Source organism: Bombus terrestris, chromosome 18 (assembly GCF_910591885.1).
Source record: "Bombus terrestris chromosome 18, iyBomTerr1.2, whole genome shotgun sequence".
Taxonomy (NCBI): domain Eukaryota; kingdom Metazoa; phylum Arthropoda; class Insecta; order Hymenoptera; family Apidae; genus Bombus; species Bombus terrestris.
In genome coordinates, this window is record NC_063286.1 from 2,048,852 (window position 1) to 2,069,823 (window position 20,972).

The 20,972-nt window shown below is 44.8% G+C and overlaps 1 protein-coding gene across 6 annotated transcripts in view; it reads left to right on the forward strand.

Moving 5' to 3' along the window:
• The window catches only part of LOC100644350, a 259,551-nt gene extending 239,605 nt beyond the window's left edge, over nt 1–19,946 (forward strand). For all 6 annotated transcript variants that reach the window (XM_048414106.1, XM_003402158.4, XM_048414107.1 and 3 more), the window contains 3 exons: nt 8,483–9,331; nt 9,711–9,956; nt 11,047–19,946. In XM_048414106.1, coding sequence (XP_048270063.1) covers nt 8,483–9,331; nt 9,711–9,956; nt 11,047–11,138 — 1,187 coding nt within the window. In that variant the 3' untranslated portion in view covers nt 11,139–19,946. The remainder of the gene's footprint in view (nt 1–8,482; nt 9,332–9,710; nt 9,957–11,046) is intronic.
• Nucleotides 19,947–20,972: the final 1,026 nt, after the last annotated feature.

The following is a 20,972-nucleotide window of genomic DNA, read 5'->3' on the forward strand; positions in this document are numbered from 1 at the left end:
ACAAAGTGTCCATGAAATTTCAACGCTCATCGGACGTTGTTAAACGTCGAACCTGTTCGCGAACCTGTCCGAAAATACGTATCTACATATTGACGACTCCGGCTAGTTGGAAAATTGAATTTCCATCGTCCGATCGTTGCTGCGAATTGCTCGCCGTTTTGATATCCGTTGACGTGTCCGGCTCCCTCTCTTTGTGCCGATTGTTGCTCTTCGATTATTATCCACGTTCCTCGATGCGATGGAGTTACGCAACTAGACGACGTTCTACAGCGTCCAGATGGCCGCTCGATCGATAAAACGAAGAATCGACAATGCTCGCGCGGCCATCCGCGAAGACTTGTTATTCGTTAAAAACCAATCGACCGAAGAACCAGATAGATGACGTAGATACGCAATTTCGTTACTGGTCGTTCGTGTTTTAAAAGTTTCGCGATACAACGCGCGTCAGGTAATACGTGCAGCAGCGTAGGAAATGTATTTCTCAGTGTTTTCGACTAGTCATCGTTGACTGGTATCCGCGATGAATTCCAGGGAATCGGAGGTTTTGCAATGCGATTCTCGAAATAGGAAAGACGCGATAAATACAGCAAAATCACGATTCTGACAAGTGTCGTCAGAATTAATGCAGTTGACGGTCGTTTTTCACACTTGAATTAATTAAAACCGGTCTTGATAGGGAGCAAGTGTCTCGCATTGCTACGATAGAAATCAATTGCATTAGCAGGATAATTGTTAATAAATCTTTCTGAGAAAACGTAGCGATGATTCTGGTGTCTCGCTTACGTGATTTGTAGAGCAGTTCTTAGATTTTAAGACTGAACGTTGCTAAGGCGCTGAAAGCAAGTAGTACGTGTCAATATAATAGAAAGCGAAAATGTATCGGCGTTGAAATTGAAACGTTTCTCGTACCATCGAATTCGTCGATCCAAAAATCGAAGAATCGTAACTTACGCGCAAAATACATACGTACGAAAGAAAGGAAATATACGAGTTAGACCGCGGTGCCAAAGTTTAGCGAAAGGATGGAAAACGCGTCCGCTGGCTTGCCGAAACTTGCCTATAAATTTCAATTGGAGCAGATAGACGTCGAGATGCGGATGATCGTGGTTGGGTTATGCGGAATGTAATTGAAATTAATTTAGAATCGATGCTCGACGTCGGCCGTGAGAGCTCTGCCAACAGCGATGTTGTAATCGGGCGGGGAAATCTGTTTCGGCCGGGTTAGAAACGCCCCGAGCACGCGCGTCGGTCGTCGCGTCGCTGTCCTGAAGTATTCGCTCGAGTCACGGACGTCGAATCGACGCGAAAACCATTTTCTGCAACACAAAGTGTTCCTGACATACGTAAACCAACCCTCCGAATGCCTCTCGCGTGCGCAGATATTTAGATTCCGAGGAAGAAACCGTGCAATCTCGGAAACACTTTTCGCTCGGAAACGAATGTTGCTCGGTATCACGAAGCTCGCTGCTAGGTAACTCGAGTAACTGGCCAAAGGATTTAGCGTGGAATTTCTTTCAACTTTAACCGCTCGTAAACTCGATTTCTTTTCAGAGGATCCGGTTGTCCTCGTACGAAGGCTTCTCGGCCACATGACTAATTCGTTTCATAAATATGATCCATCTAGTCGTGCAGTAGTTTAAACATTTACCAGTTCGTTTCCCTATTCCGAGCTGTGTTTTCTTGGTTCGACGCGAGATTTCAGATGACGGCTTCGAAGGCAGATGAAAAGGAAAGGTAAACGAGGATTGAAGCGGCGAAGAAATAATTTCTGCGTCAAAGGGTAGCTGCGTTTTCACGGTGGATCGACCATGGGCCACCTTATAACATCGTGGCTCTTAAAGGCCTCCTTTCAAGAGCTCGGAGTAAACGTTGCTAGGGTTAGGATTCGCGTCTTTGAACTTGACACGGGTCACCTGACTCTGCGGCTTCAGCCTCTTCTTCGGATCCTTGCTCCTTCAGTATGTCCCCCTTGCTTCTGCTCAAAGCTATCCCGTGCTTCCACTGTTTTCCTCCGTCTGTCTCGCTCTTTCTCCGTTCCAACAGATTCTCTATCTCCTTGGCTTCTCTGTCGGCGTTTCAACCCCCGATGTACAGCCAACGGAGTACCGTTTGGAACGTTAACCGCAACTCGTCGTGTTATTCCCCTGCTCTTGCTCCTTTAATTTTCTGCCACGTCTTGTCGTCGCTCGACACAGTCTATCAAGGTGTATCGAGGTTAGCGATGCGAACCTGCTTCGCCCTTTCGCCCGTTTTTTTTTTTTTCCAAACAATTTCAAGCAATTTCAAACACGCTCGTAGCTCGTAGCAGAGTTTCGACAGGATGTTGAAAAATTTGCGAATCTCGAGGCAAATAGAGGCATCGCCAACAAGGAAAGAGAGCAGGGTTAGCGAAACGATAAAATTTTTCAACGAAAAACAACGAGACATTTGGAAAATTGGTAATTTAGCTAATGAGAAAATAACCGAAAGCGTAAATCAATGATAATTCACGAATAGACTTTTAACTGCTAATTAAATAAATTTACGTTGTCCAGTTGCAGAGATAGAAAACCGGACAGATTATATAGGCTGTTGGATGAAACGGAGGCTCGATAATAAAATTCATTATTCCCGGAAAATCCATTTGAAAGTTTGAAAGCCGGTGGATCCGTTGTGCAGACCGGATCCAGCGAGAACGGATATTGATCGGGCGACGATTGGTCCGATGAATTTCGCGGCATCGCGGTTCGCATCGGTCATTACACCTAATGGTTTAATATTCGCGATACAAAATTACGTAGGCAGCTATATTTGACAGAATCGGGTCGAAATGTTGGCCGGGCAATAATAATCAAGCCGTCCAAGCTCGATGTCGTTTAGCGCTGCACTCAGCTTTAATTACATCGCTTGTCACGCGTGTTTACCGCCGGAGAGATGTGTATTTTATTCCCTATAATGCATCGCCGAATCCAGCTAGCAGAAAATTGCTAGACCGTTTCTCAGTGCCTTTGATTTACGAAACGACAGTAGAACGCGATTGTTTTCCCAGTTGGCGAATTTTGTTGCCGCGTCGCTCTGATCGCTCTTATTTTACCGCCGGACCGACGCAACGTGTCGCTCGAAACGAAGAAAACATCGAGGATAGGGAGTACAATGGTGCAAAGCGAATATAACGACTTTCGAGCGAACAACTGGCAATTATTTTGGTGGACAGGTGTACGGATGGAAAGTTCCAATTGCAATCTGTCGCGACGCGCCATTCTGCAAAAATGCCTTTGTTAAATATAAGCCATTTGGTCGCTCGTCGTCCGGTCATTTCGTTTTCATAAACGCGGCTGCGTTTGTCGCAATTTATCCGCGTTGATCACGACCGATTTCAACGTAAAGACACGGAGGAGAAACGGTGGAAGATCGATGTTCGTTAAAAAAAATTATAATATTATATGACGTTCGTCTGCAGCGAAATATTCTCCATTATCGTGTCGCGCAACAATCCATTAACTCGGAAAATAAGAGCGGATGACAAAGCTTTTCTTTTATCGGGGAGAGAAATTACCGGGCGTACCCTCGGTCTTCCTCGTAGTTGCTTACGTAAAAAAGAAAAGCAAGAAGAAAAGGAGGCACAAGGGAGGAAAAAAGGGAGGAAAAAGAGGAGAGGGAGAGAGATATATATATATATATATAGGGAGCAAAGGGAACAGGAAAGGGAGAGAGCGAGAGAGTATAAAGAAGTTTGACGTGGAAGAGCGGGACTAAGCGAAAATATTGGTCGTACTCGTTCGAGCGAAATCAAAGAGGAGAAAATCAATCCGGAGTCCACGGTGGGAAGTTAATGCGAATTAAAATCCAATTCCGCCGACGAGCGAACCCATTTCCAAACGTTGCATCTTCGTGACCGGGGAAAACAGGAAGTTCGTGTAGCAAACGGGGTCGACCAAGGGCAATGGGCAGAGACTAGAAGGGAGAATTTACACGGAGCAGAAAAGGAAACTTTTTACACAGCGAATATAAATATATAGCGAACTCGTGTGCTTTCGCCGATAATAAAATATTTTTGTTGCCAGCCCGTACATATTTTTCAATGTTTTTATTCCGTACAAAACATTTTTCGGATTTTCTCCAATACATTCTAGACCTGTTGCCCCTTTACTCTGTGAGCGATCCTCCTATCTTCTGAATCCTATTTTGCCGATCACCGATCATTACCTTTTCACCAATGGATATGTTACAGCGTGTAAATGTTACAGAACGCGCCAAATATCGGTATACCTGGTACCTTGGTCGTTTAAAATATACCAATCTGTCTGTAGTAGCGAGGATAAATATCCGAGTTTTATTAAAAAAATCTATTTTCCCTTTTCAGGATTTTATACACAGAAGCGAACTCGTTTACTTCGATATGACTTTTCACTTAGTTGTAAAATAACATGTTCGAAAGGAATCGAACGAGATAGACGTTGTACAAGTTGTACGACGAAGACAGGGCAGCGAGTCGTAAAGGGAGCGATATTCCATTTTCCATTCGCGAATGTTTAAACAATATTGCTAGTCCGATAGGAGATAAAACAATGTTTTCACAGGAACAAATACGTCGAGAAGTGCTGCCGTCATTCGATCGCAGTAACGCAATAGATGATAGAAACGAAGTAAGACATGTTTCCAAAGTTAACGCAAATAACTGTATGCACGTATACGTATTTTTACGTATTTTTATGCAAGAAAATGCGAGCGAAAACGATGGAGAAGTTTGTTCGAGTGTACCGAGAAATATCTTATCTTTGGAAAGCCGGTCGCGTTCCCTCCGGTTTTCCGAGAGCGCGAAGCGTCCTCCCTGTTTCGATGAGGGCAACGGCAGTCCACGCCCTCTTTCACTGCCAAAAGTTATTTCCGCTGGAAATTTATCGCTCTGCCGAGAATCGAGGCGTCATTTCCGGCCGAACGAAACAAAGAAAGCGTCTCGACTGCGACTCGCGCGAAAGATAATTGGCATGCCGTTCTATCGTGTCCTTTCTCGGCCGCGAGCCGCTCCCTTCTCGCCATAGCCAACCCTGTAGATTTCTTTCCGGAAGAGCTATACGGTTGCGCGAGCTGACGATTGTTAAATGTACCTACGCCTCGGCTGATTTATTCCCCGGGGCTTTCGAACCAGAGAAACCTGGATATTTATCGTCCCTTTCCGGCGTTGCGGTAAATAATGTGTTTGCTCTTTAACGCGATTTATTTCGGGCTACCGCTCTAAGTATTGTATAACGTATTGTTGCCTCTCTAGCGTCTATGGCTCGCCACGAGGAAACGCGAACAAAAAAATCTATGTATACGTATATTGTCAATGTTGCGACTTTTTGAAAGCTCCGTTGCGGTTATTGCTTCGCCGACACAAATTGCGGCCGGACCGCGGTTGGCGAAATTTCATTCCGCGTTTTTCCACGCTTTGGACATTGTCACAGAAAGTATCCTCGTGGAAAGCCAATATCATGTAATTAAATTTTCGACGGTTTGAACAGAAAAGAGCAACGAGATTGCGTATGTGGTGTACGTGCGCGTACCGTGGAGGTGGCGCGCGGCAAATTTTCCTGATCGATCAGATCCGCGGTCGGCCATTTCGTTTCGGCCGGCCGACAAAGAAAGTCGTTCACGGGCGTCGGTCGATTGATTAATTAAAAAGTTGGAAGTGCCGTGTCGAGGAGCCGTCCTTGATCCGCGGCCATGATAACGCGTCCATTTCCGTTTCCTCTTTTTGTCGAGAGAGCGACACGCGATTCACGGCAGTCGACCACCCGTCAATTAAATTTAATTGTTTGGCCAACTTTTGCTGATTGCTCGAAGGAACGCTCGAGAAAGGAAAGAAGCTGTTGGAATTTTTTAATATCAATCTATGATACAACGGCCAGCCGCGATATGTGCCGTAATTTTCCCCCTGTATTTAGATTCGTACGAATGGTTGTAACGAAATTAGGACCCGCTAAATGACACAAACGGAGCGAAGAAGAAAATCAGATACGAAACGCCTGCGGAACGTGATTAAAACGTGAGAATAAAATCTGATTCGTTAAATTACACGGAAAGTCCAGCGGTATTATTAATTTTCTATTGTATATAAAATCCTTAATAAATTTCGATTATATCAAGTATAACGGTATTGTATGACACAGACGTAACGAAGCACGTTGAAATTAAACGAAAAGTGAAAAGTTACAGGGGTAACCACTCATAGAACTTCGCTACTTTGCCATTGAAATTCGTGGCCCGGCAGCAATTCCACAATACATTGTCAAAAGTTTCGCTCGACGAACGTAATTAACGATCGTCGAAGTTCACGATTTGTTCTGCCGATCGAAATACAAAAAGGGAAAGGTGGAGAAAGAAAGAGACTCGAAGGGTGACCTCACCGGTATCCCACCCTTGGCCCATCCCTTTGGCCAGGACCTTCGTAGAGGGAATCGCCTAACGAGTCGGAAAAATCAAGCCTCCTTTGCCGGAATCGCCTTTGACCCGATGTAATACATGTCTAATTAACCATAAAAATAACGAGATTTTTGTGACTGGCTTTTCCCAAACGAGCATCGAAAGCGATTTCTCGATCGTATCGAAAGGAAAGAACTTTAGGGTGAAGAAAATCTCTCAAATTATGACTTCTTTCCCGCTTAGATCTGTTATAATTTCATACTTCGCGTATACTAGCTCGTGAAAGTATTCCAACGCTTGTAGAAGCATTTCATAAATATATCGTATGCGTTGTACGAAACGTTTTGAAATTTCATTAGCGCGGTAATGAAATCCGGCTATCATGATTATGTTGGTAAAGTTTGAAACAAATTTGGAAATCTACGTAGAAGCTACCGGATACGTTAGTGTAAGTTTAGTTTAAAATATTACTTCAACGATTAATAAACCTCGACATTATGCTAAATGCATATTTGCGATAAAAAAAAACTTTGATAACACATTTTCAGGTCGAAAATATCTCGTTAGAATGGCAAAGAAATTTCAAAAACTTTCGTATAGCATGCATAATACATTCGTACAAATTGCCTGTGATAAATGTTCACATGCTTTCGTAATTGTCATGTATATTGCCTATGTATATTGTCACCGAAATAAAACTGATTCGTAGAATACAGCTGAAGGCTTAGAAAAGAATATGAAACGTGCAGCTATAAAGATAAGACACCGGTATTCGTCTAAGGTGACGAAAGCTACTCCAACGCCAGAGAAACAATGAAATCTCATCGGCGATAGGAGGCAAATCCTTTACGTTGACAAACAGAGAGATAGCGCGTCAAAGTTTTCTCGAGATGGTCGAGGTGAAATTTGAGAGGCAAAAAATCGATGGCTGCCGGCAAACAGTTGTTCGGCTCGCGCGACCAAAAGTTTAGCAAATATTTCGCCACGTCGGGTCTGCGATGTTTGTTTAGCATCTTGGATTCTTGCCTATCTCGAGCCGCCTCATTAAGCCGGAAAATAATACCCCGGCGAGTGGCGGTGGTCCCGAAACAACGGAAGAAAACAGAAAAGCCGGGATTCTGTCGCGAATCTTCGGCAAGACAGCGAGTGCTGCGGCAGCGGGGTTGTTGCCAAGCGGAGGAAGAGGGACTAGCCTGAGGGTGCGACGTCAGATTTGTCTCGTTAGAGTTCGCATTGTGCCTGCCTATGGCCGATTTACGCTCTCTCGTTATAGCGTTCCTTCTTCGTCTCCTAGACGAATCCCTGCAATTCCTTTCTTTCTCCTTCTCGCTATCTAACGAGCTTCCATTAAAGCCATAATGCGCTCCTCTTGCCCGCTTCGCGATTTTTGCCACTCTGTATAATAGCGTGTGCCGTCCTAGCTATCCGACGACTTACTCTTTGTCATCTTTCTTGTCGACGACTGGATATTTCGAGAGGTTAATCGATCGATGCAAGAAGGGTCGCCTTGAATTCTGACCCGAATCAGTGTGTTTTGGGGGTGTTTCGCAGTTGGCCGATCCGATCGATCTTTCGGCAAGAAAGCGTCGTTAGGGAAGATCGATAGACCCCCATCGAAAGTTTCTTGTTGATTGCTTTCGGTGTACGTGAACCAGGTAATTTGTAATTCAGCTGATCTCCGGTTGCGATGTTTCTCGGTAACTTTGCCGGTGTCTCTCTGCTTAAGGGATCTTGCAGAGAAAGTTTATAGACGGCTGGTTTATCGAGATGCCGGGTCGGTGGCGTTAGGAAAAGGTCCTAATCGATTCAGAACACGCTTGGCATTTCCCCCCTTGGCGTCGATATTTCCCATTTCTTCTATAGAAAATTACAAAGTACACTCAGCCGTTAATGCGTTAAATTCTATTCACCGATACTTTTTAACATCTTTCGAAACGTCTCGCTCTTATAACGCGTCGGTAGAATCGATCGCAAGCAAAGACGTGCCTAGGGACTGGTAGGAACGGACGAAAATAAGCGGTATTCTAATGGAACAGCCGCAAGGATTCTCGAAAAGAATTTTCTCGTTTCTCACGGAACGATTTTCTGAAAATTTCAGCCAGTTCCCCGGAGCCACGTACGTGCCCGTACTTGGGCAAATTTACGGTGACGGGGGTGAACCGGAACCAACGGAACATCCGTGAAAGCCGGAGGAACCAACACCAGGAGGGCGCCAGGCGTGACAGAGAAAAAGTTCGACACGCCCAGGAACGAACCCAGGAAGATCGACGCGGCCGGAAGCTCGACTTCGACGTGGAGAAACGAAGGGCGAACAACGAATACCTCGTCCATGAGCGAATGGGCAGACGGGCCAGATCGAATCGCAACAACAGAAACCATCACGATCACAGCCTCGAGGAGGTGTCGTCCAAGCGAACTTTGGATATCGAGGACCTGCTGCGCGACCGTTCTAGATCCAAGATCAGAAGATCGGAGGATCAGCGATCGACCGAAAGCGTATCGAGGTCGAAACTCAGAAGAACGCACGATCTTGCCAAACGTTCAATTAGTATCCAGCGAACGAGCAATAGATCAAGAAGAAGCCCAAAGATGGAGGACTTGCGGGTAGACGCGGACGATTTCGCACGAATCAGGCAATTCTGGGCAACCGATTTCGACGATCCGGATGGCTCAAGCATGCTCGAGATTCAAGGTGATTATTTCGGCGATTACCCGGACACCGCTAACCTGCCAAAAAAGAGGTCAGGGATGACCTCGTCGAACCTCCTGGCGAGAATGAGGAGAAACGTCGAGCAGCTGAATCCTAGCAACGGATCTTTCGAGAAAAGGGAGAAGAGAGAGGAAGATATCTCTAGATGCAGCTCCGAGGTTACTACCATAACCATAGGATGTTCTACCGCGGACAGAATGGAGTTTCAGACGGACTGCGTCGAAGACAACGCGATCGGTGAGTGAAAATTTCGATTTGACAGAAATTCGATCATTTCTATTTTCACGGCTTAGCGATAAAACGTTATTTAAATGTCGTTCGAAAGTACCATCGGTCTGAGCGGAGTCGTTGCGCGCTCACTGATAATTAAAATTGCATCGATAATACAACTCGCGTATAGATTCGTTCGTGCAGTTATCGTAGCAAGATCTTTCAGCTTTGCTATCTGTAGCTTCTCTATTCGTCGACGTTCAACTTCCAAAGTTGTCAGAGTTTATTTAAAGGATAATGGCACTCGACGGTTAACGAGCGGCTCGAAATACCTCCCACCATTATTCTGCAAGTTCGTTCCGTTAGAGTGCCAGGGATAAAGAAGCCTTTGCCTTCTCTTTCGCAGCGTACTCCTGCCACGGTAGATGGTTCGACGCGGAGGGCACCCAATTCGTGATCGCCACCCAACTGGCACCTGGCACGAGCTGGTCCGGCGAGAACAACAGGCCCCAGCCGTACAGAAACAGTCGAAGATTGTGCTTCATGTACAAAGAGAGCGGCGGAGTTGTCAGTTTGACTGCCAGCGAGGTCGCCTGCCAGAGGGGAATCCCGCCGCCCCCACCTATGTTGGCCTTCAATGCTACCAGTACCGGTGAGTACCTCCTCCTTTCCTTCGCCACTTCACTCTTGAGGATCCTTAAGGTCTCCGTTCTGCCTTGCCGAGGACGCGTCTCCGCTGCAATGAACCTAACAGTTTTGTTCCGCAACTACCGTCGCTCCGCGAATCTTCCTTCGTTCGAGCACTTTGTCTCGAGATTTAGAGGCTGCTCCTTCCCCCCCCCCCAACAGAGGAGCATTGTCAAAGAAATTAGGCCACTTTCGTGGCGCTCGTTCTTCTCTAGATTCTATCTTTTCCTATGACTCTGTTCTTTGATCACGTAAGATGCTATTTTATATACTTTCGCGATTCTTCGCGTTTATATAATTTACCATCGTTGCCATTTAACGATTAATCTTCTGAAAGATACGATCATTCAGAAGCTTCATTAATAAAAAGTACGGACGCGAAGTTGCTTTACGTGGTCCTTGCTTACGGCATGGTTCCCTTATTTGTTTGATGTTATCAGATTGTATAGCGCTCATCTGCGTGCTTCAGGTTGAAGCATCCTCGGAACTTGAACCGTTATCTTGTCACTCGACGGAGGATCCTTTAGTTTCGTTACCCCGTCGTTGCTTTGTTTGCTACGCCTTTTCACCTCAGACTTCGCCACGCTTATTGAAAGACCTACCGATTTGCTTTCCAAATACTTTGCGAAGTTTCGAAACAGCGGTGTCCTTATTTCGTACCTCGGGGGAAACATCAAGGTTACGTTGCTTCGATGCTAGATTCGACGCGTCTTCGAGGAAAGTTATCGCAGCTGTCTATGAGAGAAGAAGTGGCGTGAGATGCGAATTTTCTTACGCGGCACGGAATGCAGTTTGGCAGCGCGACAGACTGCAACGTCCAATCAAAATCGTCGCGTCAGCAATTGTCATCCAGCGCATTCTAATAGCCAGATGGTGCGCGACAGCCATGCATAATTTACTGCGACACGTAGACGACTTCACCTGACAAATGTACCGTGACAGCTCGTTGATAAATGTCGAATTAAACGGCGGCGTCACTTTAGCCCATCGATGTTTACCTAATACTTAAGTTAGCCCAATCCAGCCTAAGAACGAACATGGTTTTGTGCTTGCAGGTCAGTGCATGGAAGAGAACAGGGGCTTTGTTACTCGATCGACGTACCTGATGATCGTCAGCCTGGCGGCGGTCGTCGCGATATACAGGTGATTCTAATCGAACGGACGACGATCTCGCGACCGTTAAAACTCAACATTTGTAATCTGCGTTACTGGACACCGTGTGGGTGACGAAACGAGGTGGTACACGTGTATAAAAAAAAATATATATATATATTATATATTATACATATATAATATACATATATATATATATTATATATATATAATCGCCTTTGGCGCGAATCATCGAACAAGATCGGTCGAGCGTCTGGGCCAACGAGGAAGAAGAAACTGAAAGAGAAAATGGCACAATCGATACTTTGGCTTCGAACGCTCGTGTCCGTAGCTCTTGCTAGCCTCTCTGATTCGTCGGGAGAAATTCGTGCTCGCACGACCATCAAAATTTTTTCGCGCAACGAAAGACGAGAAAAGATATCGAGGTTCGTCGTAGCTAAGAGTGCCGGTCCCTGATTCGATTCGATATCAAGGAACGAAAAATAAAGTCGCCTATAATAAAGAGACAAGAGGCAAAACTCTGATTTCTTCCGTGTGAGAGGTGCTCCTCCAGACCAGAAGGAAAATCAAGTAGACAAGAAAAGAGGGCGGAACATCGTTTGGGAAGGAGACGGATCCGATCAAGATGAACGGTTTAGTGACGGAAGGAAGGGAAGAAGGAAGGAAGGAAGGAAGGAAGGAAGGAAAGAAAGAAAGAAGGAAGGAAGGAAGGAAAGGGTACTACTTTTCGAAGGAAATTTTTTTCTCAACGACGGGAAAGGGAACCGCTTGTTCCTTCGAGAGGAACGGCGTAAGAAGAGTGAGGGGTCGTGAAGATCGAACGCGAATTTCCCCTGGCCAGTAGGTTTTTTACCGATGTAGCTCGTAGGCACTAGCTAATTAAAAATCGGGTAAAGATAACAAAGTAATTACACAAGTTTTTATGGTTAGACCATATCACGAGCGAGATCACGGCGCACGATCGATCGGATTGTTTAGCGAAAGGTGACGAGCGATGAGAACGGGATCGATTGCCGGCCCGGAACGATACCGAAGAGAGAAGAGAGCAACATCGCGTTTTAGTTAGTAAGACGATCGACCGGCAGAGGTCGTTATCATTTAAGGTAGAAACTACATAGAGAATAGCTTTAATAAGGCGCGAAGGGGAACAGGTTACTCGGCAAATATTTTTCACACCGGCTGCTCCTTTCTTTTCACGACCCTACAGAATACTGTAAGTGGGTGTACCGTGTATTTTATATTACCAGTTCGAAGAATAGAAGCTGGCACGAAGAAAACAGGAGTGCACCTGTATCTCGAAACATCGTGGATCGTTGTTACTAAAGTGCCATCGTCGACTTTTCAATCGTAGCATAAATTAAATTATACGATAAAAAAGGACGTGCCATTTTGAAGTTTAATTTCACCGAAAAGTACAATGTTCGAACAGCACGGAAGATTCTGCATCCGTTAACAGATTTTGGGCCAATCGAGAAAGCTCGCGGCAGAATTCAATTACCACACGAAATATTAGTAGATGTATTAAAGGTTGATTGCATTGTAGCTGTTATATAATAGCTACAAAGGGCTATTAGCCGTGTTATAGCTGAATGTATAGCGTAACTATTATATAATAGCTGTAATAGCCGCTAGCTGTATTAATAACCGACCGAAGGGGAAAAACATATTTCAAAGCTTCCGAGTTAACTGCGTTATTTTTCTATTGTACGATACAAAAAAAGCACGCGTCGCTCGTCCACGATGTTTAGAGAGCCGGACACGATGATCGATGCTACGAATTTATTATCGTAGCGAATATTATTCGCCGAGTAAAACGTTCGATCTGTTAGAATGAACGCGAAGAGTGAAATGAAATTGACACCGATACACGCGCGTAGCGAACAGTGTCAAAAGATGTTAATGAAGTAATTAACGCAATACAATCTATCGTGTAGTAGGATTATTTGATGCGCCAATGGGCTAAAGAGCGGAGAGGAACGAGAGACACGAGGAAAGAATCAGGGTCCACCCAGCCGAAATTTTATTTTTGTGAAAAATCTTTGAATAATAAATTATCTTGCATCGAAATAATCTATATCCTGCCCGCTGATAATTTATCGTATCAATTGCATATTAACCCGAAACTATTTGCGTATAACTTTAACGATCGCAATGTATTCTGCATGGCTAAACAGAAACGTCGTGCCCGATGATAAATTTAATGCAAATATTTCTGGTATTTCGAGAACATCACTATTTCGACGATTCAATTAACTTCCATCGCATCGGGGCGGTGAACAACGATAGGCAATTTCAAAGCGGCGTAAAATTTATTTCATCGCTACTCGCAGAATATCGGTGTTCCTCGAACACGCTACATTTTAATGTTCCGAACGTTAATCGATTTCTATAAATGCCATAATTTCTTTTCTCATTAATTAAGAACAGAGATCGGGTTACTACACGGAAATTGGGTTTACTTCGAACAAAGATTCGTTAAGTTTTACGAACAATACGAAGGATCATTCTCGAGAGGGGAAAATATCGGTAGACAAACGGCCGAACGTGTAAAGTGTAAAATTGTAACTGTGATGGATTTTCCGGTCCGTTATACCGACTCGCAATCGGGAACGTTCCCCTCTCGTTCGTGCGTTTGCTCCGGATTATTCGTTCCTTTCTGGCGACACTGATTCTTTCTCGTTACGATCTTGGTCATGTTTATTTTTCTTCGTCGAGCGTCGATGGGTCTCGTGGAAAAATTCCTGTTGGTAAAAGTTCTAAGGCAGATATTCCCGCGGTAGTTTATCGATGCAAACGAAGATCGAGAAGGTGAAACGTGGAATATAGCGTGAGACAAATTGGCCACTTGTTCGACCCCTATCACGTCGAGGGGGAAAAAGAAGAAGTCGATCGGATATTTTATTAAAGAACTGGAAACTCCGAGAGCTATATATATATCGTAGCGTAACGTTGATCTTGCGAATCAAAATGAAATTTAGCATGACAAATGTCGAGAGAATGGGAATATGGTGCGCGATTATCGAATTGGTCCGCGTTCACGATTCTCGATCGCGCGTAAACATCGCAAACGATATGATTTCCGGTATGCCGGGAGGATTTCGAGGAACGGCCGGGTTTATTTAAAAGTCTGCGGACGAAGGAATTTTTCCAAGAACTCGACAGCGCCCGCGTTAACCTAAGCAATAAGCAATAAAGTCACGCAACGGCTCGATCATGTAGACAAAAGATGTTGCGTTTCACGAGGAAACTGTACCATCACGTTATGCCAGAGATCTTCTATTATATTGGTTTGTCCAATCGGATTTTCGCGACAGCGACCGAAAACGGAGAGAAAAGGGAGACGCAAGTGGATACGGACCGATCGATCGCGAGGTAGGACGCTACGATATTATTGTAACTAATATAGAGTCTATATTATATTATTGTACAAGCATCTTTGTAATAATTAACCCGAACCGAGTGACGAGAGCAAACGAAAAGGGAAATACGAGCAATGAGTCACGATAGAAGAGTACGCAACAATAGAAAACAGACACAAAACAAAGCGAGAAAAAAGTTAAAAAAGAAGCAAAAAAAAAAAGAAGAAGATAAGAAAGAAAGAAGGTGAATAGAGAGAGAGAGAGAATGAAACATAAGAAAAGCCAATCGCTATTTTACCACTTTTCCAATCGCGGTACACGTAGTTTTCACGCCGTTAAATTTCTCTTCGTGCTCATTTTTGCGACGCGGACGAGGACGAGCCTCTGATCCCTGAAAATTTCGCGTCTGTAAATATATCTGTGGTCACGCGGACTCCACTATCCTAAATGCATGTCTCGTTTTTTATCGGCATTTTTCGTTTAGTTGCACCTTGTCGAGAGATCTACTCCCCTGATCTCGAGATGAAACATAGGTATTTCGGAATATATCGTACATGTTGCGTCGCAAAGGCTCGGCGCCGTACGAAAAAACGTTCTTTTATATATGAACAGAGTAGTACGTAACTATATAGAGGAAAAAGAGGGCTGTCGACGTGCTTTTTCGTCGGGAAAAAAAATATCGAAGCGTGGAAAAAATGCCCGCGCGACATGCGGAAAAATGCGGTGGATCAAAGGCTCCTTCTCTCAGAGGCGTTCATTTAATCGAGTGAAAGACGCTCTCCTTTTCAGGGTTCTCGGAAGAGAAAGATCGATCGACTTTCGTTAGGCTTCTCGGCAAGTACCTTCTTGACAAGTTACTTACCGTCGTTGCGCACAGAAAATCGCGGATTAGCGAGCCACGAGGCGTTTTTCTTTCTTTTTTTTTTTTTTTGTTTTTCTTTTTTCTGTTTCGTTCACTCTATTTTACACGTTTTTGTTCGTTTCCTCACCGGACGAGTAGAATACTTAGTGGTTTAGGACTTTTAACGATTAGCACCTTAGATGCCATACTGTACCTAAGAAGATGCAACGTATTTAGCATAACCTTAAGGTGAAAAACATAGCGATTAAGGATTACTCTAGCTTCATAGGGGTAATAAGCTCATTGTGACAGCAATCAGAGGTGCCCCGCGGTCGAAGCGCGAACAAAACAACCTTTTTCTTTCCCCGAGCACGTTTTTCGATCAGCCATCTCGCGTCTGTCGCGCGTGCACTTCTTGCGAACAGTCTCGAATGCCAATTCTGTCTGGAGCGTGCGTAAAAGATGTTTCAAATCGATAAGAACGAGCCACAAAAAGAGAGAGAAGCGAGCAGGGGCGCGGCAAGGATTTCTATTAATCTAAGGAAGCGTCGGTTACTGGAATCGCTCGGCTACCGGGTCCGCATAAATATCCGAATTTTCGACAGCTCGAGTTTAGACTACTTCCGTTCCACGCGAATATTTGAATTACGGTTATCGTGCTGAAAGTCAAATATTACTCTCGACGGCGAAATATCGGGACGGCGACGGTAGATTCGGGTAGCTCGACGATCGAAATTCTACAAGTTGGAGCCAGCGAGCGGGTTGCCGCGTCCTGCCGCGCATCATCCATTCAACGATCGATCGGAATTACACGAATTCGCTGTTAGGACAAAACCGCGGACATTCGATAAGAAAACGAAAAGGTGGAAGATTCGGCAAATCGTTGAATCGATAGCGATAGATAGTGGCGCTTATCGGCGGGTTGGAGGGACGTATTCGCGAATAATAGTTAGAAGTTTGTTATTATTTTCGATTTGCCCGACACAAACAACGCCGAGGGATTTGATAATTATCAGAGCATCCTCAAACATCGTTACTGACCGACCGCCTAGGTTCGCGCCACCCGGCCTCTCGTCAAACATGCGCTCCGCTTAATGAGATTGATGCAATCGGCCGATGCATTTAATCCGGTTAATTTACATTGGGTCCTAATATCGCACGCGAATATTCCGCTAATGCAGTCGGTAATGAGAAACAGAAAATTGCTTGCACAAACTGCTCCCTTTCCCATCCCCCTGAATGCGCGTACGCGAACAAGCGGCTGTGAGCGCACGTGTACCATCGCCAGCTTCACGCGTACTCTCCACGTTTTTCGACTCATCCGGAATCATCATCATCATCATCATCATCATCATCATCATCATCATCGTCATCTTTTCCATTAAAATTTTCAACGCAGCATCGCGAATTAATTTAACTTGACGATAGGGAAGGGGCACTGATCGAGGGGACTCGAGGGGAACGATTCGAAAAGCGATGAAATTTAAAGCGCGGATAACGAGAGTAAACGAACGGTATAATTTTCTTACGCGTTCATTTTCGAGGTCGACCGCTTTGACGCGCCAACGTGCCCCACTGTCTGCGAACAAAAAAGTTTAATTACGGTGGAAAAAAAAACCGACGGGTAGGACGGGAGAACGAAATTAGTCGGTCGAGAGAGGAAGAAAAGGAAGAGGAAAGGAAGTGGCGAGCAAAACTACGGGATAAAGATGAGCTGGCTGTCGAGGGAATCCAGGGGAAAAGCAACGTCATAGTCAGAAACAGGACACGTTTACGCGGCCTGGATGTCGGTTAACGATTTTATGGAAACACGTCTAATGGGATTATCGGATTACTTCCGCGTCGGTACGGGTGCTCTACCGCAGTTTATTATTCTCACACAGTGGATTATACGCTCATTCTTGAATCTTCTTCTATAGATGGTATAAAGCCGGACCTGGTAGCGGCGTGTCTTTCAGGAATGCAGGCACGTTCGCAGACATTTGCCGGCGCGCGAAACGGTCTTCTATTCTAAATTAGCACAGAGTTCGAACGTTTCGCGGCATAATCCAGCGAGAAACGTGATTTCTTGTTGGCCGAGGCGGCGTGATTTTCCGAGATTTCTAACGTCCTTTGATTCTCCTAGTTCGACACGTGCGATTTTATTAAATGGCGATTTAACGAGCTCTCCGCTACGTAATCTCGAGCGTGTGTTTTTGTACGATCGGCGTTCAATTCGGTCGAGCTTCAGCCCCTTATCGTTGTTAGAGCAATAGGCAACCCTTAATGATGCCGCGTGACGCACCCGGGCCGATTCGAAACCGTCGCTCAAAGATTAGAAAGGCATCGCGTGCCATATGGGGACGAGCGAGCACCCCTGGCCGAAGCTTCTCTCCGCGTACGCTCCAGCGAACCGAGGACGTTTTCAATCAAGGGACAATCATCCCTCGACGAGCAATCGAACCTTTTTATCGAATCATCGCGGCCCGTCGTTTCCATCCTTCGAACGAAACGTCAGCGGCCGATCATCGAACAACGACGAGAATACTTTTTCGCGGCGAGGGTACATATGGAGCAATATAAGAGTGAGAGTGTGCGTTCACGAGAAACAGAGAGGGAGAGAAAGCGATCGAGAGCGAGAGAGCGGGAGAGAGTGAGAAGACTACCGATTCAACTACGTTATAAAGGACAAAGTCCGAGGGTAGACGGAAGAATACCTGGACGAAGGAGGCAATATTTTATAATACAGACAAAGCATACCGCTTCAGAGTTTCTAATACTTTGTTACTTTAATTTTCAATAAATAATTATTATCGGTGTTACAATAACTTCAGCCTATACGATCAATTCTTTGAATTCCTCACGCGACAAACGATTGATACACGTCTCTTGAGTAATCGCATCGATTACTTCTTTTCTTCGTTCTTCGTCGAAACAGTTGACCCACTCGAACGTTCGCCCTTTTACCGAGAAGCTACAATCGAGCGTAACCAGGCCCATGCCGGCAGTCCTTGTTATGTATGTTTGCGCACACTTTAAGACACGCATGTACATAGATATACATACATATATGATCGCATACCGTGTGTATAATTTTTGGTCTCGTGGGAAGTGCCGGGTGCGCGACGCGTTGCGTGTTTAGCGAACGATGGAACCGCGGGGCAATGACGAGACGAAAGAGAAAGAGGAAAACCTGTATGCGATTCGATTTTAAATTAGAGGATCGATCCTTGCTTGATCGACGACCCGGGGACGGTAGGTGCATCGTCAACCTTTTAATATATCTCGGATTTACATTTAAATTAACGGTGAAATTCGTAGATCGAAGTTTCGTACGAACTTTTACAACAATTACATATTTAAATTGCAAATATTTGAAAAATTCTAAAACGGTCGATCCGGTTGGTTAATCGGATGGAAGATGGCGAGTACACGCGTAAGCAATCTGTAGACGAAACGAGGAGGAGCGCAATCACTCTCGCAAAGTGTGATTCATGAACCGTTCGTTTCTGTGCACCAGGTCACGGTCAGCAACCAATGAAAAAGATGATTCTCCTTATTTAGTGGGGCAAGCGATCAAGGACATTGCTGGCGGCAGTTTTACGCCGGCAGCCGAGCGAATGATTTTCCAACATACCGCGTAAAAATAGCGGCCTCTGAGAAAAATATACATCGCTGGAACAGTTAATAGAATGTCGATTCTCTGGCTGACACGTGTCGGATGTGATCGGGGATAAAAGCTGCCAGGACAACGGACGAATGGAGTCGATAAAGCGACAGCAGTTCGCGAACGTTCACCCGTGCAAACAGCGTTTCTCTTATTTATTTATTACGATTTTCTGCTGCATGGAAACAACCAATCTACCCAGTTCGTATTGGTAACTCATGTACATCGAACGCAAAGACAAAGAATTACGTAAGTTCACGTTCGATTATCTGTTCTTGTCGTAACCGTGATAGTGTAGCTATTTTAGCGCAATCGTCGTGATTTTGCGAAATCAGAAATGAACTTGATGCGGCTTATTGGACGTTACACGCTCCAAGTAGCGATACTGGCGTGCCATTTCAACCCAAATTTATCAACTCGAAATCGTTCGATGGACCGGAAATGGATTAAGAGGATCGAGGATTTTTCGCGCGGTTGCTTGATGTTCGATGCGTCGCGAGTTGCGCACTTATAGCGATTTCGCAATTTCGTCACCTACGACGCGTGCGATTCAACGATGAACACGAACCATCGATCATTAGCTGCGCGAGGTTTAATTGCGTCGAACGATTCAATTTGACGAGTCGAGCGTAGAATAGACGGATCGAGACGGCCGATCGGAATTTAGTTTTGACCACCCTCCTCGATTCTAACTTTCCGACGCACCGCGCGTTGCAAATTGTACAATGTGCAATCACGTCGAATCGACGAAGCGACACGGCTCGATCTAATCGAGCACTATCGTTAAAGATCGTCACGCGATCTCGTCCTCCTCCCAGTGGTAATTCGTAGGATGTCCAGCTCCGCTATCGGCGTCGAAGAAAAACGGAAAGTAGACGAGCGAGAAATCGCTGTTTCTATATTTGCGAGATCTATTCACCAAGTTCAACGAGAATTCGGATCGTGCTCCGATCGTCCCCAGTGTCGTTCCGCAGCAAAAAAAAAAAAAAAAAATAAGTTAAATAAAATAACCGATAAGAAGAAAGATAAAAGCGTAAAAAAGAAACAGAGTTACTGTAGTCTCTGTTGGATGAATGACAGAAAAGCAATACTGCATGAACGAAGCATGCGTGCGAAGCGAGTTTGCGAGAGAATGAGGCGAAACAGACGCGAAAAAGATAAGCATGTATCGGCAAGAGAGAAAGAGAGAGAGAGAGTGAGTGAGAGAGAGAGAGAGAGATGCTCAGCGAATGACAAGTGTGTAAGCTACCTGTGCCTTGTAACAAACTATGTATGTATATACGTATTATATACACATGGTCACACGAGGAAGAAGAAGAAGGAAGAAGTACATTACATACCACACATGTAACACACGTAAACTCTCACGGTAATCTATATATTTAAAAGAAAAAAAAAAGAAAAAAAAGAATCGTTGCCGTCTCTTCTGAAACGCAGCGAGAAAATTGAGAATCCCTCTCAAAATTTCGTTCAACGCGCGCGTAATGATCGACAGGACGAAGATACCTGGAGGTGGATGGCGGAAGAGGTGACGGGAAAAACTAAAAAATCTTAACGAATGAAATAAAGAAAAAAAAAATCGTAAAACAAAGGAAACAAATACAGTGAAATATGTTTGTTGAATTGAATGAAAACACAGGAGAAAAAATGACGCAAATAGCAATAATCGAATCTCAGACTGAATTATAAAATGGAAAAAAATGAGAAAAAAAAATGGGAAAGAATTGAATATTACACCGCAATCTTTGTTGTCGCGGCGGCGACGCGCGAGCGTGTTAATTATTATAAATACTGTTACAGTGTCTTGCTACACACACACATTGGGGAGATTAAAATAAAATCTCGAAGCTCGAACATGGATGGTTTTATTCGTTGGCTCTCGTGCGAGTTTCATCGCACTCGTTTGATAAACTCACACATTTTGTTTTCTTTCCCCCTTTTTCCTTTCAGGAGACACAAGCGGGCGAGAACGAACAAACGAACGAATGAAACAAGGGGTCGCGCTACCCTCTACCGTCTAAA